Genomic DNA, 14,086 nt, shown 5'->3' with positions numbered 1-14,086 from the left:
TATTTTATATACTCTATCTCTCTCACTGCTGCTGCCCAGCATCACAGGATAGAGTGAGTATCATACAGTGTATGACTAACCTGGAGAAAGATCAAAATTCAAAAATAGTACTATGGTTTCTACTGAATGTGTATCACTTTCGCACCCATCATAATGATGAAAAATTGTAAGTCAAACCATCATAAATCAGGGAACATGTGTGTGTGCATGTATTTAATTTTTTAGTTAGAAAATTATGCAAAACTGATGTTGTCTTTCAGGCTGAACAATCTAAGATAACATCTGTTTTTTCATCTAACTTAATATAATCAGAAGACAGGTTGGGAACCAAGATTTTTTTTCTCTATTTTCCATTTGATGTGGGGAACTAAATTTTAGAAGACCAATTATATACAATTCTTACAAAATTTAAACATGGATTTTTTATTTAAAATCAAAAGCTAGCTAGGAAAGGTCAGCTGGTATTAAACTCAGATTCACTAGTCACATTTTTTTCTCTGAATCTACCTAGAGTGGAAGTGAAAGTCGCTCAGTGGAGTCTGACTCTTTGTGACCCCATGGACTATACAGTCCATGGAATTCTCCAGGGCAGAATACTGGAATAGGTAGCCTTTTCCTTCTCCAGGGGATCTGCCCAACCTAGAAGATAATATTTAATATGAAAATCATATATTTAAGGTGTTTAAAAAAACACTTCTGTTTTATGACTATAAATCACCTGGCACTTAAACTTTTACATTACATACACAGGAAACATAGTTTGGTATCATTTTCCTAGTTATCATGTAAATTGTTTTATTTATTGAGTATCTATAAAAAAATAAATTCTGAAACTTTCTAATTTAAAATTAACTATTTGAGGTTTATTCACTTCATCTATTTCAGAAGTAATCAATATTCAGTAGCTATTTAATATAATAGAGTGAGAAATTATGAACTGATATATAGAATGTTGAAGACTAATTTTTTTTTATAGGCAGAACTTCTAGATGCTGCTGCTGGTATTAATGTACGATTCAGATTAGGTGGTGTAAGTATGAATACATTCTTACTTAGTATTATTAAAGCATATTTATATGAAATTTAAAAGATGTAATTTTTAAAAACGTAGACCATTTTCCTAATTATATTGATATGGTTCTTTTAATTTTTCCATCTACAGGTTAAATTTCCACCTGCAATATACTATAAAATTTTCACTCACAGACATATAGAAGATCTGTGTGCTAATAGCCCTAGAGACTACACGAAACTTCCAGCAAAACATACATCTCATATTAAAAGTGATGTTCTTCAGGAAGAGGATTACAGTGGCTGGTATCGTCGTATAGAGAACAATGGCTGGAGGCCTGTTTGTGAGACAGTAAGAACAGATAAATATTAATAATTTTTTATGTTATACGCTTAGAAACCTATCTGTCTTTCTGAAAGTTAATTTTCAGATTTTTTAAAATAATAAATTCTAATAATTTAACTGATAAAATTTGCTTAACTACTCAGGGGTGACTAGTATACTTCAAGATTCAACAATATATCTTTTTTTAACATCTACTTCTGCTTTTAATAATCAGCTTTGAGTCTAGACCACCTTTAGATACTCTCTGGCACTCAGCAATTACCTATCTTTATAATAAAGCAAATCTGAAGATGTTATTGACTCTAATTAATCCTTGGACAAGAAGTGGGTGTTCTTGAGACTAATATCCCATTTTCTCTACCGAGCTTGTAACAGCAGACCCTAGTAGGAAATCACTTGGGTTTTCATGGTGTTGGAAAATATAACATGTATTTGTATGAACTGAATAGAATGATTTTAAATATACATGATTTCTAATGCATATATGTGATTTGAGAATTTTTATATAAACATGTTTGTTTAATCTCCTCTTTGTGGAAATATTTTTTATCCAAGGATATTTGTAAACTTATGTTTTAAAAGTTAACATTATCTGGTTTTATAGTTCTGGATGTTTGTTTATATGGCTCAAGTATCTTCACTCAATTCCCTCAATCTCTGATATACAGATTGTAGAATGTGGTATATTGGATATACTAAGTATGAAAAATGATCAAAGTGTGAATTCATTCATTCAGTCAACAAATTTTACTGCATACCAGTCAGATGTATGGCATTTTACTAGATTCTTAAGAAGCAAAGGTAAATAAAAATATTCCTCTGCTCAAGAAGTTTGCCTTTTAATTAAGGAGAGAGTCAAGTAAACAGGATATTTCAGTACAGTGTTTTAATAGGGCAAATTCAGAGTGTTGTGAGGGATAAACTCTCCTCTTTGTTATTTAATGTGTATGTGGTGAGGGAGGAGGAATGAACTGAAAATAGGAAAACAAGCAACCAGCTAGTATAAAGCATCATACAGGGGAAATCACGAAGTCTTAGGATACAATGGTGAAACTTCTGTATTCTTGGAAGGTGCCCATATTCCTTGAGAATTTGTTGTTATTGTTCAGTTGCTAAATTGTGTCCAACTCTTTGTGACCCCATGAACTGCAGCACACCAGGCTTCCCTATCCTTCACTATCTCCCTGAGTTTGCTCAAACTCATGCCCATTGAGTCAGTGATGCCATCTGGCCATCTCATCCTCTGTCATTGTCTTCTCCTCTTGCCCTCAATCTTTCCCAGCATCAGGGTCTTTTCTTTTCCAGGGAGTTGGCTCTTCCCATCAGGTGGCCAAAGTACTGAGGATTAGAGTCTTCAAAAGTCAGTAGCACCTACTGGTTAGCTCTGTTCTTATGAGAAACTAAAACACTCCTGGAATATGTCTATTCACTTATTCACTCAACAAATACGTATTAAATACTACCTCAGTACACTAATCTTAAAAGGGTCTATCCTCTTCTCTATTTCTATCTTGGTATATTCCTACTGAATACACAGAAGTTCTTGTTTATAGTCAGATAACCTCACAATCAGTAATTTAATATTTTGTGTATTCATTTTTCATTTCTCAATAGTTTTGGAGTCCTACTGAAAATGTGATTGTGGGAGACAAAAAGGAAAGTGAATTCCATTTCTCCAAACTGAAGAGAAGGCAAGATATGGAAAAGAAAAGAAAAATTAGAAAAATAGAATGGATGCAGCAAATGTAAGTTGATGAAATACTTAGACTTATTAAAGAAGTATATAGTTATTTTCAAAAATTGCTATCACTAGTAAAAATAACTACATGTTATTTAAAAAATGATGAAAAATTAGTCATTTTTTAAAAATACAATGAAAGCAAATATTTAATAAATGCTTGCTAGAGACTGTTAATATCTAAGATATAAGTGGAAAAAGACAAAGTCTCTTTGACCTCAAGGACATCAGAATCTTTTGCCACATGAGATGAAAATCAGCATTTACTTTATATATAAGATTAATATGACCTATTCACCAGGCATAGGCATTCCCTGGTGGCTCAGAAGGTAAAGAGTCTGCCTACAATGCAGGAGAACCAGGTTCAATCCTTGGGTTAGGAAGATACCCTGGAGAAGCAAATGGCAACCCACTCCAGTATTCTTGCCTGGAAAATCCCCTGGATGGAGGAGCCTGGCAAGCTACAGTCCTTGGGGTCAAAAATAGTTGGACATGACTGAAGCAACTTTACGACCTACTGGAAAAGGTCAGTTTTCATTCCAATTCCAAAGAAAGGCAATGCCAAAGAATGCTCAAACTACCACACAATTGCACTCATCTCACATGCTAGTAAAGTAATGCTCAAAATTCTCCAAGCCAGGCTTCAGCAATACGTGAACTGTGCACTTCCTGATGTTCAAGCTGGTTTTAGAAAAAGCAGAGGAACCAGAGATCAAATCACCAACATCCGCTGATCATGGAAAAAGCAAGAGAGTTCCAGAAAAACATCTATTTCTGCTTTATTGACTATGCCAAAGCCTTTGACTGTGTGGATCACAATAAACTGTGGAAAATTCTTCCAGAGATGGGAATACCAGACCACCTGACTTGCCTCTTGAAAAATCTGTATGCAGGTCAGGAAGCAACAGTTAGAACTGGACATGGAACAACAGACTGGTTCCAAATAGGAGAGGGAGTACGTTAAGGCTGTATATTGTCACCCTGCTTATTTACCTTCTATGCAGAGTACATCATGAGAAACGGTGGACTGGAAGAAACACACACTGGAATCAAGATTGCTGGGAGAAATATCAATAACCTCAGATATGCAGATGACACCACCCTTATGGCAGAAAGTGAAGAGGAACTAAAAGCCTCTTGATGAAAGTGAAAGAGGAGAGTGAAAAAGTTGGCTTAAAGCTCAACATTCAGAAAATGAAGATCATGGCATCAGGTCCCATCACTTCATGGGAAGTAGATGGGGAAACAGTGGAAACAGTGTCAGACTTTATCTTCTTGGGCTCCAAAATCACTGCAGATGGTGACTGCAGCCATGAAATTAAAAGACACTTACTCCTTGGAAGAAAAGTTATGACCAACATAGATAGCATATTCAAAAGCCAAGACATTACTTTGTTGACTAAGGTCTGTCTAGTCAAGGCTATGGTTTTTCCTGTGGTCATGTATGGATGTGAGAGTTGGACTGTGAAGAAAGCTGAGAGCCGAAGAATTGATGCGTTTGAACTGTGGTGTTGGAGAAGACTCTTGAGAGTCCCTCGGACTGCAAGGAGGTCCAACCAGTCCATTCTGAAGGAGATCAGCCCTGGGATTTCTTTGGAAGGAATGATGCTAAAGCTGAAACTCCAGTACTTTGGCCACCTCATGCAAAGAGTTGACTCATTGGAAAAGACTCTGATGCTGGGAGGGATCGGGGACAGGAGGAGAAGGGGACGACAGAGGATGAGATGGCTGGATGGCATCACTGACTCAATGAACATGAATCTGAGTGAACTCCGGGAGATGGTGATGGACAGGGAGGCATGGCGTGCTGCAATTCATGGGGTCTCAAAGAGTCGGACACGACTGAGCAACTGAACTGAACTGTACTGAACTGAGACTTACTCTATACCAGTCTCAACCTTTTTTTTTTTTTGTCCCCGAAAGAAACTGACATGTAAGGATTACACTAAAAGGCATTCTAGACCTATCTAACAAATATTAAAAGCAAGTCTCATAGGAATCAAATCATATCCAAGTTTACTTGACAGTATATAAGAACAGTGGAGAAGGGAATGGCAACCCACGCCAGTATTCTTGCCTGGGACATCCCACAGACAGGGGAGCTTGGTGGCCTACAGTCCGGGGAGTTGCAGAGAGTCGAACAGGACTGAACAACTGAGCACACACCACGTACATACAAGAACAAAGCCCCCCCAGGTATTTAAAGGAATACCAAAAAACTTCGATACTCAAAATCATGTAAAATTAACAATGTCTACCATGTAGTAATCAATTGCCACACATTCAAAGAGGCAGGAAAATAGACCCCTGAGAAGAAAAAATAATATCAGCCAACTCAGCAAAGCACTATAGCCGACTCATGTCAAATGTATGGCAAAAACCACTACAATATTGTAAAGTAACTAGCCTTCAATTAAAATGATTAATTTTAAAAAAATAAAAAGGTAAGAAAACTTCAGATAGATAAAAGCTGAAGAAGAAAAGTGATTCTAAGTAAAAATCTAGATCCATACAAGAATGAAGAACACCAAAAATGGTAACTGTGTAAGTAAATGTACAGAACTTTTCTTCTTACCACTTAAACCTCTTGAGAAAAGGGAACCCTCTTACACTGTTGGTGGGAATGCAAACTAGTACAGCCACTATGGAGAACAGTGTGGAGATTCCTTAAAACACTGAAAATAGAACTGCCTTATGACCAAGCAATCCCACTACTGGGCATACACACCGAGGAAACCTGAATTGAAAGAGACACGTGTACCCCAATGTTCATCACAGCATTGTTTAGAATAGCCAAGACATGGAAGCAACCTAGATGTCCATTAGCAGTCGCATGGATAAGAAAGCTGTGGTATATATACACAATGGAGTATCACTCAGCCATTAAAAAGAATGCATTTGAATCCGTTCTAATGAGGTGGATGAAACTGGAGCCTATTACACAGAGAGAAGTAAGCCAGAAAGAAAAACACCAATACAGTATACTAATGCATATATATGGAATTTAGAAAGATGGTAATTATCACCCTGTATGCGAGACAGCAAAAGAGACACAGGTGTATAGAACACTCTTTTGGACTCTGTGGGAGAGGGAGAGGGTGGGATGATTTGGGAGAATGGCATTGAAACATGTATAATATCATATATGAAATGAATTGCCAGTCTAGGTTTGATGCATGATACAGGATGCTTGGGGCTGGTGCACTGGGATGACCCAGAGGGATGGTACCGGGAGGGCGGTTGGAGGGGGGTTCAGGATGGGGAACACATGTACATCCGTGGTGGATTCATGTTGATGTATGGCAAAACCAATACAATATTGTACAGTAATTAGCCTCCAATTAAAATAAATAAATTTATATTAAAAAAATAAAAAGTAATTAACTAACTACTGAACCACACACTTTAAAATAGTCAAGGTAAATAGTTAAGATGATAAATTTTATGTTGGTTTTACCACAATTTTTTAAAAGATAGGTATTACATTTTTATTCTGCAAAGTAATGAGCTAATATTCATGATGTTGCCAATCAAGTTATACTTAAGTTCCTGATTCCATTATTATACTCCTTTTCTTTTATATTGAAAACCTTCATCAAACATGATATAATTACTGGACTTCCCTGGTGGTGCAGTGGATAAGAAATGCCTACGAATGCAAGAGACACAAGTTCTTTCTGGACACCTTGGTCCAGAAAGATTCTACATGCTGTGGTGCAACTAAGCCCTTGTGCCATAAATACTGAGCCTGCATTCTAGAGCATGCAGGTCACAACTGTTGAGCCTGTGAGCTGCAACTACTGAAGCCTCTGTACCCAGAGCCTGTGCTCCACAACAAGAGAGCCACAGCAATGAGAAGCCCACACACTGCAACAAAGAGTAGTCGCTGCTGGCCGCAACCAGAGAAAGTTTGCCTAAAGTGGACAATAAATTAGTAAAAGCTATAGAAGCTATAGATATAAGCATCTGAATGCAGAGTTCCAAAGAATAGCAAGAAGAGATAAGAAAGCCTTCTTCAGTGATCAATGCAAAGAAATAGAGGCAAACAACAGAATGGGAAAGACTAGAGATCTCTTCAAGAAAATTAGAGATACCAAGGGAATATTTCATGCAAAGATGGGCTCGATAAAGGACAGAAATGGTATGGACCTAACAGAAGCAGAAGATATTAAGAAGAGGTGGCAAGAATACACAGAAGAACTGTACAAAAAGAGATCTTCATGACCCAGATAATCATGATGGTGTGATCACTCACCTAGAGCCAGACATCCTGGAACGTGAAGTCAAGTGGGCCTTAGAAAGCATCACTACGAACAAAGCTAGTGGAGGTGATGGAATTCCAGTTGAGCTATTTCAAATCCTGAAAGATGATGCTGTGAAAGTGCTGCACTCAACATGCCAGCAAATCTGGAAAACTCAGCAGTGGCCACAGGACTGGAAAAGGTCAGTTTTCATTCCAATTCCAAAGAAAGGCAATGCCAAAGAATGCTCAAACTACTGCACAGTTGCACTCATCTCACATGTTAGTAAAGTAATGCTCAAAATTCTCCAAGCCAGGCTTCACCAATATGTGAACTGTGAACTTCCAGATGTTCAAACTAGTTTTAGAAATGTCAGAGGAACCAGAGATGAAATTGCCAACATCCACTGGATCATCTAAAAAGCAAAAGAGTTCCAGAAAAATGTCTATTTCTGCTTTATTGACTATGCCAAAGCCTTTGACTGTGTGGATCACAATAAACTGTGGAAAATTCTTCCAGAGATGGGAATACCAGACCACCTGACCTGCCTCTGGAGAAATCTATATATAGGTCAGGAAGCAACAGTTAGAACTGGACATGGAATGACAGACTGGTTCCAAATAGGAAAAGGAGTACGTCAAGGCTGTATATTGCCACCCTGCTTATTTAACTTCTATGCAGAGTACATCATGAGAAATGCTGGGCTGGAAGAAAGAAGCACAAGCTGGAATCAAGATTGCTGGGAGGAATATCAATAACCTCAGATATGCAGATGACACCAGAAAGTGAAGAGGAACTAAAAGCCTCTTGATGAAAGTGAAAGAGGAGAGTGAAAAAAGTTGGCTTAAAGCTCAACATTCAGAAAACAAAGATCATGGCATCTGGTCCCATCATTTCATGGGAAATAGATGGGGAAACAGTGGAAGCAGTGTCAGACTTTATTTTGGGGGGCTCCAAGATCACTGCAGCTGGTGACTGCAGCCATGAAATTAAAAGATGCTTACTCCTTAGAAAAAGTTATGACCAACCTAGATAGCATATTGAAAAGCAGAGACATTACTTTGCCAACCAAGGTCTGTCTAGTCAAGGCTATGGTTTTTCCATTAGTCTTATATGGATGTGAGAGCTGGACTGTGAAGAAAGCTGAGCACTGAAGAATTGATGCTTTTGAACTGTGGTGTTGGAGAAGACTCTTGAGAGTCCCTTGGACTGCAAAGAGATCCAACCAGTCCATTCTGAGGGAGATCAACCCTGGGATTTCTCTGGAAGGAATGATGCTAAAGCTGAAACTCCGATACGTTGTCCACCTCATGCAAAGAGTTGACTCACTGGAAAAGACTCTGATGCTGGGAGGGATTGGGGGCAGGAGGAGAAGGGGACGACAGAGGATGAGATGGCTGGATGGCATCACTGACTCTATGGACGTGAGTCTGAGTGTACTCCAGAAGCTGGTGATGGACAGGGAGGCCTAGTGTGCTGCAATTCATGGGGTCGCAAAGAGTCGGACGTTACCGAGCGACTGAAATGAACTGAACTGAACTGGACTGAACTGATAGAAGGTTGGAGTAACACTATCAACCAACCTGACATAATTGGCATTTATAGAGCACTGAACTCAACCAGAGAAAACTAATTCTTTTCAAGGGCACATGAACAACCTTCACCACAATACACCATAATTCTGGGCCATGAAGTAAATATCTACAAATTTAAAAGAATTAAAATCACACAAAGAAAGTTTTCTAATCATGATGAAATTAAAAATAATTTAAAACAGAGTAAAATAACAGAAACATTTTTTGATTTCTGAAAAACCTCCAAATATTTGGATATTAAATAGCATATCTTCAAATAATCCATAAGTCAGAGAAGTCACAAAAGGAACTTGAAAATATTTTTGGTTTAGTAAAAAATGAAAAGACAACATACTAAAATTGTGGGAATGTAGCTAAAGAAGTACTTACAGGAAAATTTGTATCATTTTCTATGAGACTAGTGTTATCAGATAAAAAACTACTCAAAATATATGAAGGAAAAAACTACAAAAAATAAGAAACCAATATTCTCTCATGAACACGATAATAAGTAACATTATAAACAAATAGAGTTTATCTTTGGAATACAAGATTGTTTTAACATTTGGAAATCAATCAATGCAATTCACCAAATTAGCAGACTTAAAAAAGAAAACTGGATATGATCATCTCAAAAAGCTGCAGAAAAAGTGTTTACAAAAGTCTAGCTAACATTTGTAATTAAAATTCTTGGCAAATTCAGAATAGATGAGAGCCTCCTCAACTTGATGAAAAGCATCTATGAAAAACCTGCAGCCAACATGATACTTAATGGTGAGTGGCTGAATGCTTTCTCTCTAAAATTAGAAACAAAGATGTCTGCACTTACTACTTCTTCACAACATTGCACTGGACATCCTCTTTAGCGCAATAACAGTGGCAGGATGGAGTGGTGGGAGAGACACTGAAACTGGAAAAGAAGAGCTAAAATAATCTTTATTCACAGTTGACATGCTAATCTGAGGTTAGTGATATTTCTCACGGCAGTCTTGATTCCAGCTTATGCTTCATCCAGCCTGGCATTTCGCGTGATGTACTTGCATATAACTTAAACAAGCAGAGGACAATATACGGCCTTGATGTACTCCTTTCCCAATTTGGAACCAATCCATTGTTCCATGTCCAGTTCTAACTATTCCTTCTTGACCTGCATACAGATTTCTCAGGAGGCAGGTAAGGTGCTCTGGTAATTCCCATCTCTTTAAGAATTTTCCACAGTTTGTGACCCACACAGTCAAATGCTTTAGCATAGTTAATGAAGCAGAAGTAGATGTTTTTCTGGAATTCTCTTGCTTTTTCTATGTTCCAGTGGATGTTGGCAATTTGAAATACTGGGCTGGATGAAGCACTAGCTGGAATCAAGATTGCTGGGAAAATATCAGTAACCTCAGATATGCAGATGACACCAGACTTGTGGCAGAAAGTTAAGAAAAACTTGATGAAAGTGAAAGAGGAGAAGCAAAAATCTGGCTTGAAACTCAACATTCAAAAAACTAAGATCATGGCATCTGGTCTCATCACTTCATGGCAAATAGATGGGGAAACAATGGAAACAATGACAGACTTTATTTTTGGGGGCTCCAAAATCACTGCAGATGGTGACTGCAGCCATGAAATTAAAAGACGCTTACTCCTTGAAAGAAAATCTATGACCAACCTAGACAGCATATTAAAAAGAAGAAACATTACTTTGCCAGCAAAGGTCCGTCTAGTCAAAGCTATGGTTTTTCCAGTAGTCGTACATGGATTTGAGAGTTGGAATGTAAAGAAAGCTGAGCACCGAAAAATTGATGCTTTTGAGCTGTGGAGTTGGAGAAGACTCTTGAGAGTCCCTTGGACTGCTGAGGCCAACTAATATGACAGACTGACTCATTGGAAAAGGCCCTGATACTGGGAAAGATCGAAAGTAGGAGAAGGGGATGACAGAGGATGAGATGGTTGGATGGCATCACCGACTCAATGGACATGAGTCTGAGCAAGCTCCGGGAGTTGATGATGGACAGGGAAGCCTGGTGTGCTGCCATCCATGGGGTCACAAAGAGTCAGATACAACTGAGCAACTTAACCAAATTTACATGATCATCTAAATACAGAATTCGAAGGAATCTACTAAAAAGCTACTGTAACTAACAGGTGAATTTATCAAGGTTGTAAGATACAGAAACCAATTGTATTGCAGCAAACATTTAGAAATTAGAATTTAAAAATTTACAGTGGCATCAGCAAATATGAAATACCTAGGCATAAATTGTAGGAGAAATCTATATGACCTGTACACTGAAAAGTAATAAACACTGCTGATAAAACTTAAAGACTTAAACAAAGAGCTATAAGATATTCATGGATCAGAAGACTCAATATTGTTAAGATCAGTCTTTCCAAATTGATGTATATAGTCAATGTAATCATAATCAAAAATTCCAGCTGGTTGTGTGTGTGTGTGTGTGTGTGTGTGTGTGTATGTAACTTGACAAACTGACTTGAAAACTTGCATGTAAATGCAAAGGAACTAGAATAGTCAAAATAATTTTGGAAAAAAATTGGAGAACTTACATTAGCTGATTTTAAGACATATTATAAAACTACTGTAATCAAGATGTGATATTGGCATAAAGATAGACATGCAGGTCAATGGAACAGAATAGAGAGTTGAGAAATGGACCCAAACACATGTTGTTGAGTTTCAATACATATACCAATACAATTTTATTGGTAAAGGATATTCTTTTCAACAAATTGGATACTCAAATGGAAAGAAAGAAATCTTGATCTTTATCTCACGTTGTTGTTGTTTAGTTGCTAAGTTGTGTCCAACTCTTTGCGACCCCATGGACTAAGTCCACCAGGATCCTCTGTCCATGGGATTTCCCAGGCAAGAATACTGGAGTGGGTTACCATTTCCTTCTCCAGGGGATCTTCCCTACCAAGGGATCAAACTTGCATCTCCTGCCTGGCAGGTGGATTATTTACTACTGCACCACCTGGAGCCCTCTCACCATATATAACTTAATTTGAAAAATGTCATAGATCTAAATATAAGAATGAACACTATAGTGCAATAGTGTTCAATATCTAAAAAACAAACAATCCAATCAAAAAATGAGCAGATCTCTATAGGCATTTCTCCAAAGCCATACAGAGGGCCAATGGGCACATGAAAATATGCTCAATGTTGCTAATTATTAGAGAAATGCAAATCAAAACCACAATGAAGTATCATTTCACACATATCAGGATGGCAATCATCAAAAAGTCTACAAATAGTCAATGCTGGAGAGAGTGTGTTGAAAAGGGAATCCTCCTAACACTATTAGTGGGGATGTAAATTGGTGCTGCTACTACGGTAAACAGTAAGGAGATTCCCTAACAAACTAAACATATAGCTACCATATGATCCAGCAATCCCATAATTCCTGGCCATGTATGCAGCAAAGACAGAAATGCTAATTTGAAAGAATACATGTACCCCAATGATCATAGCACCACTATTTACGATAGCCAAGACATGGAAGCAACCCAAGTCCCCATCAATAGACGATTGGTTTAAGAAGATGTGGTATATATTTATATGTGTGTGTTGGCTCAGTCCCTCATTTGTGTCCTACACTTTGCAACTCCATGGACTGTAACCTGCCAGGCTCTTCTGTCCATGGAATTTTTCAGGCAAGAATACTGGAGTGGGTTGCCATTTCCTACTCCAGGGGATCTTCCCAACTGGAGGATTGAACCCATGCCTTTTGCATCTCCTGCACTAACAGGTAGATTCTTTACCACTGTGCCACTGATTTGTATGGTATATATGTATATGTATATATACTATATATATGTGTATATGTGTGTGTGTGTGTATATATATATATATATATATATATATATATATAATGGAATATTAGCCATAAAAAAGAACAAAATAATGCTATTTGCAGCAACAGGGATAGACCTGAAGAATATCATACTGAGTGATGTAAGTCAAATAGAGAAAAGACAAATATTACATGATATCACTTATATGTAGAATCTAATAATAATACAAATAAAACTACATGCAAAACAGAATCAGACTCACAGACATAGAAAACAATCTTACAATTACCAAAGGAGAAAATGTGGGGAGGGATAACTTAGGATAATGGGATTAACAGATAAAAACTATCTGTATATCTACATCTATAAAATATCTATATAATATTTATATAGATACAATATTATACATTAAATAGATAAGTAACAAGAATTTACTGTATAACATAGGGGAGCATATTCAATATCTTATAATAATCTATAATGCAAAATAATCTGAAAAGTATGTATTTTTCTGAAAAAAAAAAAAACATAAAATAAAAGCACTTTATGAGACCTTAAAAAAGTGAGTGTTAACACCATAAAATATCCAAAAGTAAGCAAACAAGGAAACCTTAGTGTCTATGGTTCTGGCAAAGATTTCATAAGTAGGACTCAGAAAGCAGGAATTATAAAAGAAAAGAGTGTTAAATTGCATTTCATCAATGTTAAAAGCTTTTGCTTTGCCAAAGACATTTTTGCAAAAGTAAAAATGCAAGTCACAGACAGGAAGAGAACATTTGCAAAATATGTACATGATAAAAGTCTTGTAACTAGAATATGTAAAAAAACTCAAAATTTAGTGATAAGAAGACAACCTAATTTTAAAATGGGCAAATGATCTGAACACTCTACCAATGAATATACAGATAGCAAGTAAGTACAAGTGACTAATGATAGTCATCAGTAGTCATTAGGAAAGTGCAAACCAAAACTGTAGTGAGAAAACATTATACAACCACTAGAATGGCTAAAATAGTCTGTCCTAGCAATTTTTGGCATGGATACAGAGCAAATGCAAATTAGTACACCTACTTTGGATAACAGTTTGACAGTTTTTTTAAAAATTTTACAAGTTAAACACACATCTACCATTTCATCCAGCCATTCTACTCAGGTATTTGCCCACTAGAAATAAAACATATGTCTATAGAAAGATGGTAATACAAGTTCATAGCAGCTTTATTTGTAATAGCCCCAAACCAGAAACAACCCATCAACCTAAATGTCAGTGGATAAACAAATTGTGATGTATCTACACAAAGGAATACTACTTGGCAGTACAAAGAATGAACTATTCATATATGAAAGGATGGATGAATCTCAAAATAGTGAT

General features: G+C 36.9%; 1 protein-coding gene across 2 annotated transcripts in view; it reads left to right on the top strand.

The window, feature by feature from the left end:
• The window catches only part of C15H11orf65 (chromosome 15 C11orf65 homolog), an 81,210-nt gene that overhangs the window by 34,218 nt on the left and 32,906 nt on the right, over positions 1-14,086 (top strand). The window contains exons 3-5 of one of the 2 annotated variants that reach the window (XM_027979170.3): positions 977-1,030; positions 1,163-1,363; positions 2,972-3,102. In XM_027979170.3, the coding sequence (XP_027834971.1) occupies positions 977-1,030; positions 1,163-1,363; positions 2,972-3,102 (386 nt within the window). The remainder of the gene's footprint in view (positions 1-976; positions 1,031-1,162; positions 1,364-2,971; positions 3,103-14,086) is intronic. The other variant, XM_027979169.3, reaches the window with a different exon arrangement.

This window comes from Ovis aries, chromosome 15 (genome assembly GCF_016772045.2).
Source record: "Ovis aries strain OAR_USU_Benz2616 breed Rambouillet chromosome 15, ARS-UI_Ramb_v3.0, whole genome shotgun sequence".
Lineage (NCBI taxonomy): Eukaryota > Metazoa > Chordata > Mammalia > Artiodactyla > Bovidae > Ovis > Ovis aries.
Note: the sequence above shows the minus strand (reverse complement) of the source record. Positions and strands in the feature narration are given on the sequence as shown.